Genomic DNA, 16,207 nt, shown 5'->3' on the forward strand with positions numbered 1-16,207 from the left:
TACCATTGTGACTGCAAAGTGCCAACCAAAAACTATGGGGTGAGTGGTCTGGGGCTGCATAAGTACAAAAAGTGGAGGGGGGGGGGATGACATTTAAAAATGGACAATAAGTACCACATTTATACCCAAATTCTGGATGAAAATGATTCCCAGCCTGAAGTAGACGACACACTGCAAAAATCAAGTTTTTAAAGATGGGGGGAGAAAAAAAAAAAAAAAAGGTATGTAGTCTTGTTTAAGAGCCTCTGGTGATCATAGTAACTATGACATGTAAAAGGAAGCATTTAGGAAATGTAGGTATACATCCCAAGTCTCTCATACTTGGAGTTTTGCAAGAGCGATGAGCAAGGATACAAGTACATCCTTTGCAGAAGTCTTGTAGATCAACATACCCCTTTATCAGAATGCAGCTGGTGACTGGATGCTTCAAATGAAAAACTGGAGACAGGGCTGTCCCATGTCATTAATGCATTTCCTCTAGTATTGGCTCCTTGCAGATCACACAGGCAGGATTAAGACAAGAAAAAAAAAAAAAGTGAGCTGGTTCTTACAAGAGACTTGGGATGTACCTGTAGTACAATATATAGAGCAATAGGAGGAGGATGGATGATATAAAACACAGGACGTTCCTACAGGTGAGCAGGCTTCAACTCCAGTGTCTTACAACTATCAGTTTAGCTACATTTTGTCACAAACACTAGTTTCATAATTGTTAAGAGCATGTTTGACAGTTTCCATGACAAAATTAAATAAAGCTTGTTTTGACATCAATGGTGGTGGAATTCTCTCAATTACACCTGCCAACACAGGAGCAGTGTTTCAGGAGACGCTCCTAGGGTATGAAGTAAAAACCATACAGGTCAAGCTGGATGAACATCTCGCCACAGGTTTATGCAGACTTTATAGCATACGTGTCCAGGAGGATTGAACCCATCATCAAAAACAAAGATACAAAATAGGAAAGGAGCATAGATTACTATTCCAGCTGGTTCTTAAATATCCTTTTAAACATAGTTTTACTAATGAAACTTTTTCAAATTGACTTCAGCCTGGAAGCCATGTCATGTTTAAACCTGACCCAATTTATGAAAACAGGTATCAAGTTGGTGGTTAGAAATAAGAGCAGTACAATTACTGTACGTTAGTTTAACCTTGCTCTTTGAATGTAGTTTGCCATAAGAGCAATATGTCCTCACGTTAGAGGACATTTGGTTCTTTTGAATATACTGATCAGGAACACCGACCACTGAAGTAAATAACACAAGGATAATCACCTTTATTGGCCAAGTATGTTACACACAAGGAATTCGTTTCCGGTACAGAACCTCATTACAATGGCACCTGTAATGTGTATTGCACGGCAAAGGAACATTCAGTCCTCCAAGTTGTGTTGGAAGCAGGAAAACTGGGCAAGCATAAAGACCTAAGCAATTTTGACAAGGGGCAAGTTGTGATGGCTAGACAACTGGGTCAGAACATCTTCCAAACAGGTCTTGCTGGGGGTCCCCAGTCTACAGTGGTAATACTTATAAAAAGTGATAAGGATAGAGCATGAACTAGCAACAGTCATGGGCATCCAAGGCTCAATGATGCTTGTGAAGGCTTGGCCAAGTTGTCCAATCCCAGAGAAGAGCATGTCCTTGATTGATCAAGTTCTGGAACACTGGTATGACCGAGTACTCAGTGCTGAAGCCCCTTTTGGCACTCGCCTCCCTCCCTTATGTGGATTAAGAGAGAGAAGTTGCGCAGGTCAAGCTTTGTGAATACCTGGGTGGAGGACAGAAGGGGTAGTGAACAGCCCTGCTGGTGAAAGAGCTGAATAATACCTTCCCCCAGAGACTCCAAAAATGTCCACAGCTGGTCTTGAAACATAGTATAGTCACCCTCTTGGAGGCAGTGTGCCTCACGGCAGGTCAACAGCACAATTGTAGGGATGGTGAGATTTAGTGCAGCCTTTACTGAAAAGCCTTTGTTAATGGCACTGGCTGAGGTGAACCGTTTTTGTCCCCTCCCCTCTTGTCTTGGGGTCAGTGATGGGTAAAGGACTGCTCTCACTCAGAGGTTGATGCATGTAGCCAACATGAACATCTCCTTTAGGGCTGTAGGAGATCAGGTTGCCAACATCCTTCTGGTTATCCACCAGCTCCCCATAGAATGTGTCAAAGAATGAGCTCATTACCAGAAAAAGGCAGATCCCAGGAGGGAGTTGCAGCCTACCCCAAGTTGGCCTTGCATAACAACTGAGGAGGCAAAGGTGAGTACAACAGGTCCACGTAGCAGAGGAGGCTTCTGAATGAGCTCACAGAAGACAATCATGTAAACACAGGAAGGCAGAACAAAAAGCAGCTGGAAATCCAGGTAAATGTTAACTTTTAAAGCAGAGGAAACCAACAAAAATATGCACAAGCACCAATATATCACACAAACAGCTCCTCTTCGGCTGGCCAGCATACATAAAATAAGACCTGAACTCAGGCAAAACAAACAAATGAAACCAAAAAGGGCAGAGACACACACAGAAGGGGTAGGATAATTAAAATCTAATCCAGCCCAGAACCTCAGAAACCAGAAGCGCAGCATCCTTACAAACAGGTTGGACAGTCATGCTCATTAAAACAGGCACAAGAGCTAGAAAGCACTACATACAGTACAATAAGCAATTATCACACTCTCAGCAAGGACAGGTTATATAGGCTGGTAAACAAGGCACAGATGATACAAATCAGCCATTGATTGGCTGAAGTGAAGCTGGAGAGAGTGTGATGGTAAAAACCCTGGAGGTCCCCTTCAAAATAAGGGTTGACAACAGGAAGTCAAAACAGAATATGACACAATGGGGTGATTCTGATGGGCTGGCTGAGCGCATCTCTTACGCTCTCAAATAAGAGACTCAGACAGAGGTTCACATACTTTACAGACACCCAAATGTACTTACTCAATCTCCCAAGCCCTATCAACACATTATTTCCTTTTATCTGTTTTCTCATTTGCTTACCACAAGAGAGTGCTGTTGCTTATGTTTGCATTGGCTGATATTACTCGGCATATGATTTAAAAAAAAAAAACAGGGCTGCTGTCAGTTGTCTATGAAGTCAGTCACGTCAGGAAGTGGCTTTTATAGATGTGTGTTTAGTTACTGAGTCTTATCTTCTTTTAGATGCATTGGTCTACCTGCACATTTAACATACTATATTGAATGCCAAAGCTTTTCTAAGCAGGTTGAATTAGTAGCATAAAAAAAAGCACAAAAACATGAAATGTGATTTTGACTTCCCATGTTTTCACTGAAATTACACGCGATTTCTGTCTGCTGAGTTGTTATGAGGAAGAGCAGACCTTTTAACATAGTCTACCCACAATCTACCCCAAGTCGTTCACACTTGTGCTTCAGTTCCTTGATAGGACTGATAAAGCAGATGGTGAGATACAGGAAAAACAGGAAAATAAAACTTTTCAGGAAATCACTTTTTGTCTGACTACAGACAGACTGAAAAGGCAGAGATGACAAAGTAAAACATCCCTAACAATTTCCAAAATATTTAATACACTCATTTCATATAAAAGGGGCTCATTAATGTATGAAAAACACCTTGTCTAGTCAGTCCAATACAGTACAGTACAACAGTTGTACAATAAATCCTCCTTCATGAAGGTGCTAAGGTGTAATGTTACATATAGCTAGTACATACAGTAAATTATTAACAGAGGATCTATAACATGTGGACTGTGTTACGACCCCAGCTCAGACTAGAGGAAGGATGAAAGTAACATAAAACCAGCAGAAGGAAATTTCAAGAGTCACTTTGCTCAGCTTTTTAGTGGCTCTTTTATTACCAGGTGGTACATAGCTTAATTAACTTCAGGGAGAGCACAGTCCAAAATAACTAGTAAAATAATCTAATCTGATTTAGAAATCCAAGTTAACTTGCTAGCTAGGTTAAATAAAGTAAAACACAATCCTATGTATGCCTCCTTAAAAAACAATAAGGGACAACCCCAGAGGACACACTGCTATTAATAATAGCCAGAACCAGCATTCCTATACAAGGAAAGACCTCCTTAAATAAGGACGAGGGAATAGCATCTCTAGGGGAGCCAGATGGCTTAACCTGGCTAACCACCTTCTCCAAAAATGGGAGAGTCACCGGCTCAAATGTATCAAACACAGCCAGGCAGGGGGCGCAGTCTGACGGATCTAACACAGGAGCTGGAACAGAAGCCCTTATAGTGGCAACCTTTCCATTAAAAAACTAAAAAAAAAAGTTCACACATCTCAACTGATGCTTCCAAACAGGTAGACTGTGGAGGGTCCAACACAGACCCAATTGTTTTAAACAGAACACGCAGATTATGACTGTTAGATACAATAATATTTGACAAATATTCCTGTTTAACTGCTTCAACAGTCTTTTGATAGTTACGCCAACAGTCCTTTAGGATTTGGAACGACACCTGTAGTCCGTCCTTCTTCCACAGACGCTCCGCCTTATGGCAGGATTGTCTGGCTGCTCGGGTTTTAGTGCCAAACCAGGGTTCCGGCCTCGCCCTCGGTTGCAAAGTTTTCAGCGGGGCCACCAAATCCATTATGGAGTGACAGGAAAGGTCGAACCATGAACTAATGCCTACTGCACCCACTGCACAAGAGAAACCAGCCTCGAATACAATAGGCATATGATCAAAAAAAGCATTTATACATACATATATCCAGGTTTGATACAGGGACACCATAAGAAACAATAAGATCCAACGTATGCCCCTGCTCATGTGTAGGACCAGTCACATATTGCACCAAATCAAAAGCATCAAGAGCAGTTCTCTATGCCGAGTATGTCCTCTCTCAATCTGACTGGGCTTACCTGTGTCCCATGCCATGGCCTGGCTTTCTCCTGCACCACTCCTTCAGCTTACCTGATTGCTTGGTTGCTGATCCAACCACCTACTGTCCTGCAACCACCACTCACCTGAGTTCCTTGCCTCTTCCTGAGACTCCAGCTACCCCGACCACTCTCCTGCCTACTCAACTCACCTGTGTTCTTGTCCACAGCTCCGCCTAGGTCTCGCCGGCCTGCCTGACTCACCTGAGTGCTCCCAACACCACAGTTATACTCACATTTCTTGTACCCTTTTTCTGTCAATAAAGACTTTCTAGATTTTACTGAGTCTTGGTCTGCATTTCTGCTGCACAGGTAATTATCGGTTTTGTTTTTGGGCACATGAAGATTTGAAACAGAGCCTAGGACAGACTAGAGATTGTATCCTTTGCAAAACAAGAATTTCTGGTTTTCTGCTGCTCTTGTTTACATTTTTACAGCAAAGTCACCCACTATCAAGATCTGAGACCCAATGTTAAGCTTTCCCTGTAGCAGCAGAAATAAGGCCACCATTGCATCACTTTTTAGCTCCTCTTGTCCTCTCAGTTGTTGCCATCATTCAAAAGCTACACCACTGTTAATTCTGGTTTTACTTCTTGCAGTATCAACTTCTTTTTAGTTGAAACTTTCTCTAATATGGTGTTGCCTGCCCAGATCTGTGGGCCCAGACTGTAGTCGGGGACCTCTGATTCATGGCTAATCTGCTGTAGCCCTGGCTCATAGCTGGTAACTAGCCTTAAAAGTGGAGAGGGAGGCCAGTGTCTCCTTTCAAAGCACAAGCTTTATTCCATATTGGTAAAACAAACACTACATGTAGCCTCTGATGCCCAGTTAACTGCATTACAATCCTATCTATACATTTAGAGCTAACTACTGTAAGACACAGTTCTTTAGTTGGAAGCACGAGAGAAGACAGGAGAGAACTGTATAAAAACAGAAAATTTACTCAGTCTGGGCACGTGTAAGGCAAAGCAGCGCTGGGTTCAGAGTGACGGAACTTCTGCAGGAACTGTCCCCAAAGAGCCCAGAGCTATTTGTGGTCACATTTATCTTCTTGGGTGGAGGCCGCCCCATACAGAGGTTGGGCTTTACACGCATCCTAATACTATTGGCCCTTGGTGTGAGCAGGCCAATCTCTGCCCATGCCAGCTTACTGAAATGTGCTAGAAATCGGGTGTGTGAGTGTTGTGATATCAGGTGGTAACTAGCAATGAATACCGGACAACTGGTTGTCTACAGCTGCAGACACCCTGTCTGTGTAATAATAATAATAATAGTGTCATTTATATAGCACTTTACAACTCAGGACGGGCCCAAAGTGCTGCACAGTAAAAACATATCTATAGACTAAAACAATCAACCAATATTAAACAGTCAAAAAATATAGAAAAACATATACACAATGCCATTTAAACAGATAAATTAAAGAGCAAAAGCCTGTTTAAAAAGGTGCATTTTTAATGTAGATTTAAAAACCGCTAACTCAGTAATAGACCTAATCTGAAGTGGTAGTGAGCTCCAGAGTCTGGGGCCATAAACAGCAAATGCGCGGTCACCCCATTTCTTAGATCGGGACCATGGAAACACTAAGGACAAGTTTTTAGAAGAGCGCAGAGCTCTACAAGGAACATAAATGGATAGAGGTTTGTTAGAATTGGATTTCAGGAGTTGCAGTTGTTTTATTTACTGTTAGTATTACTTTGCATTTATAATGATAAAGTTGATTATGACTGTTTATGTTTTATTAGCAATCCCATGTACCAGTATTAACCTTGCTATTATACATGCATAAAAGTTATAATTTTCAGCTGAAGTTCAACTTGTAGTGTCACTTATTTTCTTAGATGGTTGTGCAAGAGCAGATTGCATTAGATAAGTGTCATGTCAGCTATAAGATAAGACCCTGTTAACGTATGCTATTTTACAGATGTGGAAGTATAGCAGCTTGAACTTTTCACCCATGTCTGAACTATGTGTAAGGGGTTTTTTCTGTCACAGAATTGAGGAAGTAAGGGGCACACAGCTACTGCATGTCCATCTTTGGAAAAAAGCCTGAACACAGAAGATAACAACACACACACATATTGCCTATATGAACATTCTAGAATATTGACGTATATTGTACCACCCATGTACAGGGCAGTCCCAGCCCGAGAAGATAAATGTAAACGTTTGGTGATGATCGATGCTCTTGGAGACTTGCCATCTCTCAGGGCCCAGCGCTGTAATAACTCTGCATCTAACCAGAAGAAAATAAATCTACTTAAAGCTGATTTCTGTATCCTGAGTGTTACTTCTTGGGGCCTTCAGATAAAAGAACCGGGTTAGAATTAAAAGGTTCAGACAGATAAAGTGGAGCAAGGCCATATAAGGCTTTAAAAACAAATAAAAGAATCTTAAACTCAATTCTAAAATGTTCAGGCAACCAATATGACATGCGAAGAACAGGAGTAATATGGGCACACCTGGGAGTGTTGCACAATAGCCGGGCCGCCGCATTTTAGACCAGTTGAAGTTTCCTCAACGAAAATTGCAATATACCAGCGTAAAGGGCATTGCAATAGTCTAATCGCGAAGTAATAAAAGCATGAATTGCTTTTTCTAGGTCTCCTTGGGGTAAGAAGGGCTTAACCTTCGTTAAAAGTCTAAGGTGAAAGAAACTGGTCTTTCTTACCATGCCTGTGAATACGGGTGCAGGGGCCAAGAGACTGGGTACACCTGCGGCTGGTTCGGGGCTGATAACGATATATTCGGTCTTATTCTCATTTAAATGAAGAAAATTCTGGGCAAGCCAATTCTTGATATCCCGAATACAGTCATACAATGGAGTAAGTGCATTTGGGTCGGATAATACCAATGGCATATAAATCAGAATGTCATCCGCGTAGAAATGGAAATGAACATTGTGCCTGGATATAACTGACACAAGCAGTGACATATAATAAAGAGAAAAGTAAGAGTGCCAAGGTCGACCCTTGAGGAATGCCAGCAATAAGATGGGTTGTGTCGGAGATAAAATCATCAAATATGACACCGAAGGAACTGTTTCTCAAAAAAGGCTATTACAGGACAAAGCAGACCTTGTGAAAATACTACTGTGGTAGGGGACTTAAGGCAGGACCCAAAGAAGATGTCTGGAGACTGAAGAGTAGCTTCAAATGATTCTTTATTTCATGCATGGAGAGAAATCATACACAACTTGGCAGAAATGCACAGAGTGCTCTGAGTTCTCTGAGTCACTGGCAAAAGGGGCAGTTCCTTTATACCCAAGTAGTACAATACACATCCATTGAAACTCATACTGTTATCTTACATTATAACGACTTCCCCAGCTGCCTTGCTACAGCAAAAGGACAGCAAGACCTTGATACTGAGTGGGGCCGCCAGGTGCCTGGGTGCCGCACTCCCTTTTCCTTCTCACACAAGACACATTTATGAGTGCTGGAAGTAACTTCTGCAAGCTATGCAAGCTGAACTGATAAGCTTGCTCACGACTCATTAAAGCTAGCTGATAAGTAGTGCACAAAATAATTACAGGTCCTGAGACCATACATTTATGAGTTACACATTGTGGGTGTTTTTAAAAAAAATCAAAACATCAATCTTAGTGTGAAGTGATCCTTTAAATCTTTGAACATACATTAAATTCAGAGTGAAGTGACCTTAAACATAATGACATACCAGCATCTGCTATGCTGGCATCCACACATGTTTTAGCCAAGTGATCATCTCAGGTTGTAGGCCCCCTGTTTCTGCAAAATATATGACAAAGCAGAACTTGTAAAATGCTAAGTGGGCCTATGTGAAGATGCAAAACAGGCCATCTGGTTAAGTAAAGATGCAGCCATTATGTCTCTGCAAAGTTCTAGCAGACAGTTCCTACTCAGTAGTTCTTGACAATCATGAATATAGGTGTAAAATTTAAATAAGCAAGGAAAATAATGGTATAAAAAGTAACTGAAGCTTTTAAAATTCAAATATTATACTACTGGTGGTAGTTTCCTGGCCTAAAACAGTCTCCATTTGAGAACAAATGCTGCTGTAGGTACCTTCTCTGAAATAGCTTGCTAACTTTAGCTATCAAAACAGAGCAGTAACATGTTTGCAGGCAACTACAACACCTTGTTTGACCCAACTTGACTTATCAGTTCTATCTAGTTATAGGCCTGTCTCACACTTGCTATTTCATTCAAAAGTTTTAGAAAAGATTGTTTTAGATTTCACCGCAGTATTGTCAGCTTTGGTAAAAGTTAGCAATGACATTATGTTGACAGTTGATACTAAGAACCCTATCATGCTGGTACTCTTGGACCTTACAGTGCCTTTTGATACTGTGGATGTCCTTTTTTCCTGTCCTAATAGGTCTGTAGGGATCTGGGGCACTGCTGTTAAATGGTTCAAATCATATTTGAGCAACAGCAGTGTCTCTGCAATGTTTCTTCCTCCTGTGCTTCTTTTTCCCATGGGGTGCTGCAGGGCTCTGTTCTCGGCCCTGTCCATTTTCATTATATAGTTATATTACCCTTGGGGTTGATTACACTTTCTCCCTTCATTGTTATGCAGATGACTTGCAAATTGATCTGCCTCTGAAGTTGAGATAAAGTAATCCATTACTATCACTGTTTGAATGTCTGGGTGCCATTAAACATTGGCTGTCACAAAACATTTTCTTTTTAACTGAATACATCACATCTTCTGCACCTCAGACAGGCCTAAATGCATGGCCTCTAGCCTCTAACTTAGATTCAGATATAAAGAATCTGGGTGTGATATTTGATATGGATTTGACATAAGACAAACAGATCAGTTCTGTTGAAAAGGTGAGTTTTTCCCAGATTCAACTATTGGCTATGATAAAACCCTTCCTCAGTCTAAATAATCTTGATAAGGCGATTCATGGCTTCATCAGTTCCAGACTAGATTACTGTAAATGCACATTATGTTGGAGTTAGTCTGCTCTTTACTGCCTCCAACTTTCACAAAATGCTGCTGCTTGGCTTTTAATGAACATACCTAGATGCAATCATATCATGCCTATTCTTTAGTCTCTTGCTTCTTACTAGTGCATGTTAGAAAAGATTTTAAACTTCTGATGTCTGCCTGGCCCTTATTTATTTAATAGAATTATTACAATTTTGCTGATATGACTGAGCACTTAGGTCATCTGGCCAGCTCCTTTTAGAAGTCCCCAGATCTAGATGTAAGTGCTTTTGCTGTAGCTGTTCCTAAATTGTGGAACACTCTTCTAACTGAACTTCGCTCTATCACTGATCTCGCTCTCTTTAAATCCAAACTAAAGACTTACTTTTTAAATTTGGCTTTCAGTTCTTAGTAGAGTTTTACCAGTTTTATTGGTGTTGGTCACTTTTATTTGTCCTTATGTTGTCAATGTTTAATGTTGACTGTTATATTTATGGTATTACATTGTTATCCTTACCAGGTGCAGGTAAAGCACTTTGATCAAATTTTAGTTGTTTTTAAGTGCTATGTAAATAACAGTTTAGTTGAGTTTTCACCAATTAAAAATGCAGTACTCAGTCTCACAATCTCCATCTTAGAATCAGAGCATAAGCTCAAACTTCACAGATGAAAAATATATCAGAGGAAGTAACTTATAGTGTAAACAAATATGTGTTGCAACTGCTGAATTACACAACTGGGCTATGCAGTCGTATGGTCCAACATTACACATTAAAACTGTTGCAATTTTTGTAAGGTACAGACAGAGGTTTTCAACAACCACTTTGTACTTGAGTCTGATATACTCTCCATACATCTGAAAGCTGCTGTGAGTCTTGTAGAATCACTGCAATGACAGAGGTCCAGTAACAGTTGTATGTAAAATAAGGTATCATTGCCCTAAACAGTCCAGCATGAGGAGGATCTGTCAGTTCGATTCCAAGGTAACTCATACACAGTCCCACGTACACATCTTCAATGTAAACAGCTTTAACATGCAGAGATGCCTCCACTATCTTTTGGGGTAGATCCATTGAGAACACATAGCCCAGACCCATGACATATGGTGGGTAATAGCCCTCTGGGAAGGCTGAACCAGGCAGATACCACTTTGAGCTTTCGTCTTGAACAACAACACCACACCTTATCACTAATCCTGTCATGTAGAGATGTCGGGGGGCTGTCAAAAGCATGTCAGTGAGCTTGTGGACATTAAGGAATATGTCTGAGTCGACTTTCATGGCATAGGAGGTGGTGGGGCAATGGGAGCTGAGCCATTCAAACATGACCATGGTTTTAATGGTCAGGTTGTTGTAGCTATCCAAGAAGTTACTCTGGATAATGTCCTGATGTATCTGGCTTTCTTGTAACACCTACAAGAAGACAGATAGGAGACTATCAGTGCTATAACTGATTCAGCATATTTACCATATACAGTAGTCACTAACCTCGTCTGTGGGAGGACACAGAGGGCTATCACTCCACAGAGTAACCACAGCCCAGTTTTTTCATTTACCAATTGAAACAATGGATTAGAAGAATAGATTTAGCCATTTTCATGTTGATCAGGCCTTTCTACAAAAAGAATCTAACACAGATGTGGACATAGAACCACTTTCTACATCATTATTTCATTCTATTTAAATATGAAAATACTGATTAGGCCATATTTAGTGCATCTGTCTTAAGAATGTGGCAAAAGCAATTTAACAAATCTCTCGTCACTGTGCTCTGTGTAAAAATGCAGTTTTTCGGCTCTCCATCGTGCATTTCATTTGGCTGCCCATTCATTCCATTCTCTGTTCTGTTTACCTTGTGAGATTTGTCTTTTGAAGCCTCTGCTGTGGCTCAAGTTATTTTGACATATTAATTTTTTTAAAGATGTGGAACAGAAATGTGGTTGGTATTTCCCCCCAGTGAACCCTTGGAATATTTTTACTGTCTTCTTACAATGAAATGTTTTTTTCACAATTGGAAGAGACAGTGAAAATGAACTCAGTCATTTCCAAAATTAATCCACTCACTTGCTCCTGAAGCTTCTCTTTCCCATCGTCCTCTCTGGACAGTCCCAGCAGGAAGTAATGGCTGACCACTTGGCCCAGCACTGTGGTTTGATTGCCCCATGTGTTGCGGATTCTGTCACGGGCCTCTCTCTCATGGGGTGCGACTGGGATCATAAGAACCAAGAATGGGCTTTCCTGCCGACATCTGTTTGGTTCATCCAATATGAAACTGTAGTGGTGCGGGTATGCCACAAAGAACTGGGATGCTGAATCTGAGAGCTGTGTAAACAAAGGAGGTCAGTGTGTTTTGAGATTTGCCTCTTGGTAGTACAGGATTTATCCTTTTTCTTGTTAACTTATCTACACCCTAATATTAGCTTCATATAAACAGACAAAGTATGGTTTGATTATGATATGTTGAATTGCGTTATTTATTTGCACAAATTTGACTGATTGTTTGCACATTCTGCATTTATGTGCCCAGAACAGCAGGTGTACCAGATATGCAAATGTGCACTTTACCTACATGTTTACTGTTTATTTATTTGGATCCCCTGGAGTGGGGTCCACTCCATCATTATATTACTGTACACAGAGATGGAAAGTGACTAGGTACATTTACTCAAGTACTCTACTTAAGTAACATTTTTAGGTCTTTGTACTTTCTTGAGTATTGTCATTTTCTGATACTTACATACTTCAACTTCACTACATTTTAGAGGCAAATATTGCACATTTTACTCACTACATGTATTTGGTAACTCTAGTTACTAGTTACCTTTCAGACTGAGATTAATTAAACAAAATATAGTACAAACATCAAAATGTATTGATCCCTGGTGGGAATTTTACAAGCTACCCAGCAGTATGTAAAGTACTTCAAAGTATAAACATGTAAGGAAAACTTAGTAATTAGTTCTACATTTACCAGCCTCAACATTAAATGTGGTGTATGCAATAAATCATCAATAATTATAGTCCACAATATGATATACATTCATGTGAACTGTGCCATTCTGCATAATGAGTACTTTTACTTTTGGTACTTATGGTACTTACTTTTGGTAAGCATGTTTTATCCTAATATTTTTGTACTTTTACTTAAGTAACAATTTTGATTGCAGGACTTTTACTTGTAACAGAGTATTTTTACATTATGGTATTGCTACTTTTCACATTTGAAAAGCCTCCATTATAAAGAAAAAACACTGTTCCCTATCAGACAAATAACTATTATGCCACTGTATTGTATAATGTGAAAAAGTGTACATTTTCTCTTTATTCAATAACAGTTCCTGGTCCAGCACATCAAAAGCTGAACTAAAAGCTAATAATGCTGCTCCTACTAATTTACTTTCATCAATATATTTCAAGCAGTCATCCATCATCAGGGTTAATGCTGTTGCAGTTGAATGTCCTTCATGATATGCATGTTGTAAATCAGAAATATATATAATTGCATTGGCTCATTCACTTTTCCAACACTTTACTAAGAATTGGTAACAGACTGATATTTTATAGCACTAAAACCCCCCACTGTAGTTCTTTGGAGAGGAATAATTTTGGCTTGTTTCCATGGTGATGGGACAACACCTTGTTCTATACTAGGGTTAAAAATGTGGCAAACAAGTCCTGCTAAACAGTTAGCTATCATTTGTGGCAGTGTGTGTCTCAACATACTCACATCATCAAATGAAGAAGTCATGATATTGTTGGATGGGCTTGGTAATAAACTTGTCTCCAAAATGATGAAACATTTTATTGTAGTTTTAAACTTGTAGGCAGTAAACATTAACACTATCACCAGGAACAGTATCAAAAAATGCAACCACTGTCTAGCTCTTGTCCAGGGAATCCTTACACTGTGAAGAGAAATGTGAAAATGGACATCCCTTAGCACAAACAGGAAACAGCTGAGTGTTCTGCATTTAAAAACGGTGTCTTCTGCTTTCCCCAGAACAAAGTCAAGAAAAGGGTAACACTCTAGTCAGAAACAGCAAAGTAAAACAAAACAAAACAAAAAGCCCATATGATGAGTCATGTGTTTTAGCATAAAAAAGCACTGCAGACGAATCAATTTCTGTCCTGTCTGTGCTCATACTGAACAATGCAGTGGACGTTGGGACCGTAGTTGTCCTGCTGACAGAACGCACCTGAGCGATGCTCCGCCACTTTTTTCTCTGAGAGATGAAAGAACAGGCCTCTTTGCATAATGTAGTTGAAATTCATAATGCTGCATTATTGTGAATGCTTAAAGATCCAGTTATCTGTAAAGTGTATGTCTTGCAAAATGCTCTAAGTTGTGATATTAAAATTTAAGGTGTAATTGATTCTGCTGTGTTCACTTTGTATTATGTTGCATGTTGTTCCACTGCTCTGCCACTAGGGACACTGTTGCTGTGAGGGCATATCTTGTCGGTTTGCAGGTACTGTATATTGTGTGCTTCCTGTTGTTCTTGTTCATGTTGCCATCTTTGTAAATATGGTTGTTGTTAAACCTTAGCCATCCTTGCCTGGGGCCTATTGCACAAAACTAGGATAAGGGATTAAGCCGGGATATCTTGGTGATCCTGGCTCAATTTATCCGTGATCCGGTTGCACGAAAGCTGGATTAGATGGCGGCAGGATGTTATGGTATAAATTACCATGGAGATTTATTCTGTGGAGCTAGCCTGCTCCAGACCAGGCTAAGTTCCAGGATTTATTTAATCTCATCCCTCATGTCAGTCAGCAGTCACCACAAACGGAAACCAATAGTTATTTCACTGCACACTATACATTGTTATCACATATAATTAGACCCACTGTCATTGTTTAAACGTTTGTGATCATTAATTTCAATCATTTTGGATAAATGATGACTTTTAGATGATGTTGCTATCATTAGATAATTTACAGTTTCCCATAGACTATAAGGCTATATATAAAATGATAGAATATTAGGGCCACAGAGGGAAAAATGTGGGGTGGAACGCATTTTGGGTGGGACCTGTCCCCTAGCTGGTCCCCCATGGCCCTAGTAATAAGATTATCTTTGGCTATAACATTCATCCTGTGACAAATAGCTACAAATTCAGTCTAACATTTGATCAGCTAGAGTTGCCACCATATGAAAAATGTTTACATGACCCTCGAAACAGGTCACAACTGTGCATGAATGCGCCCCATAGATGCGCTCCAGTACTTCATCAAATAGCACGACATAACTGGATTGGACATAGTTGAAACATCCGCTGCTGTATACAACTGTATGGGGTAGCACTTATTTTTAAAATTAACTTATACAGTAGATGTAGGTATCTATTGTATATCTCAGTGATGGTTAATGAGTGTGATGCCCCAGAATGGTGGATTTAATGAAAATTCAACATGGCATGATGACAACTTCACATTCCTTATTCTCTGAAACACTGTTTGGTTACACTAAGTTCCTTCTAGTTTAGCGCAATCAGAATTTTCTCCACAAATGTTCATCAATCTGTCTCTCCACTGACTCCTGTCACTGCTGTTGCTCTTCTCCATGTTTATTTTTACTGATCTGATCTAAGGGGCTGACCCTGAATGATTACAACAGGCAACATGGCCATGTGCAGAGGAATGAGATGTAAAAAAAAAAAAATCATGAATTCTGAGGTGACTTTTCTGACAGCAGCCAAGATGAGTTGGATCTAGCACCACATACGAAAGTTGCCCTAATCTGATGTGGATAAAGAAAATCTGATTTGGCTTTATTACATTTCCACAAAAAAATCTGATCTTAGTCACTTGGAGAGAAAAACAAAATTCAGATTTGAGTCACTTCAGTAGATAATGTGAACGTAGCCAGAGGCCCCTGTTTAAGGAGGTGGAAGTAGAGCCATTATTTTATAAACAGTTTTAAACTGCCTTAAGACCTTCCTGATGAGACATGCGTGGACTGTATATAGAGATGCACGAATTGCAACTTTCTGCGCCTTTTCTGATTTTTTTATTTTTTTTTAGTCTGACCTGTCGATTCTGATTTTCTTCCTTTCTAAGAACTGTAATTGACAGCATACACAGACATAAAAAGACTACCTCTGCTGTTTTACATTTCCATCTCTCCCTCTTTACAATTCTCCCACTAGAGGTGAAGGGCAATATTTGTATTTTTCCAAAATATAAACAGGTATAAAAGGGCAGAGAACAAAATCAGGGATCCACGCCACCCAGCTCACTCCTTGCCCAGACACAAAAACTGCACCTACAACCTCAGGCACAGCAGGGCGAACAGTACCATCACAAACAGAACAAGACTTTACAACAGCTTTTTCCCTGCCAGAGTAAGAATGATGGCAAATACCAAAATGTGAATATATGTGCAATAGCCCCTTACTAGACATGCGCAATAATAAT

General features: G+C 40.0%; 1 protein-coding gene across 1 annotated transcript in view; it reads right to left on the reverse strand.

The window, feature by feature from the left end:
• Positions 1 to 10,603: 10,603 nt before the first annotated feature.
• The window catches only part of LOC109957502 (beta-1,3-galactosyltransferase 2-like), a 6,746-nt gene continuing 1,142 nt past the window's right edge, over positions 10,604 to 16,207 (reverse strand). The window contains exons 2-3 of the mRNA XM_020595408.1: positions 11,855 to 12,112; positions 10,604 to 11,203 (exon numbers count right to left, since the gene is read on the reverse strand). Coding sequence (XP_020451064.1) covers positions 10,604 to 11,203; positions 11,855 to 12,112 — 858 coding nt within the window. The remainder of the gene's footprint in view (positions 11,204 to 11,854; positions 12,113 to 16,207) is intronic.

The sequence above is a fragment of the Monopterus albus genome, unplaced genomic scaffold (assembly GCF_001952655.1).
Source record: "Monopterus albus unplaced genomic scaffold, M_albus_1.0 scaffold27.1, whole genome shotgun sequence".
In the NCBI taxonomy this organism is placed as follows: domain Eukaryota; kingdom Metazoa; phylum Chordata; class Actinopteri; order Synbranchiformes; family Synbranchidae; genus Monopterus; species Monopterus albus.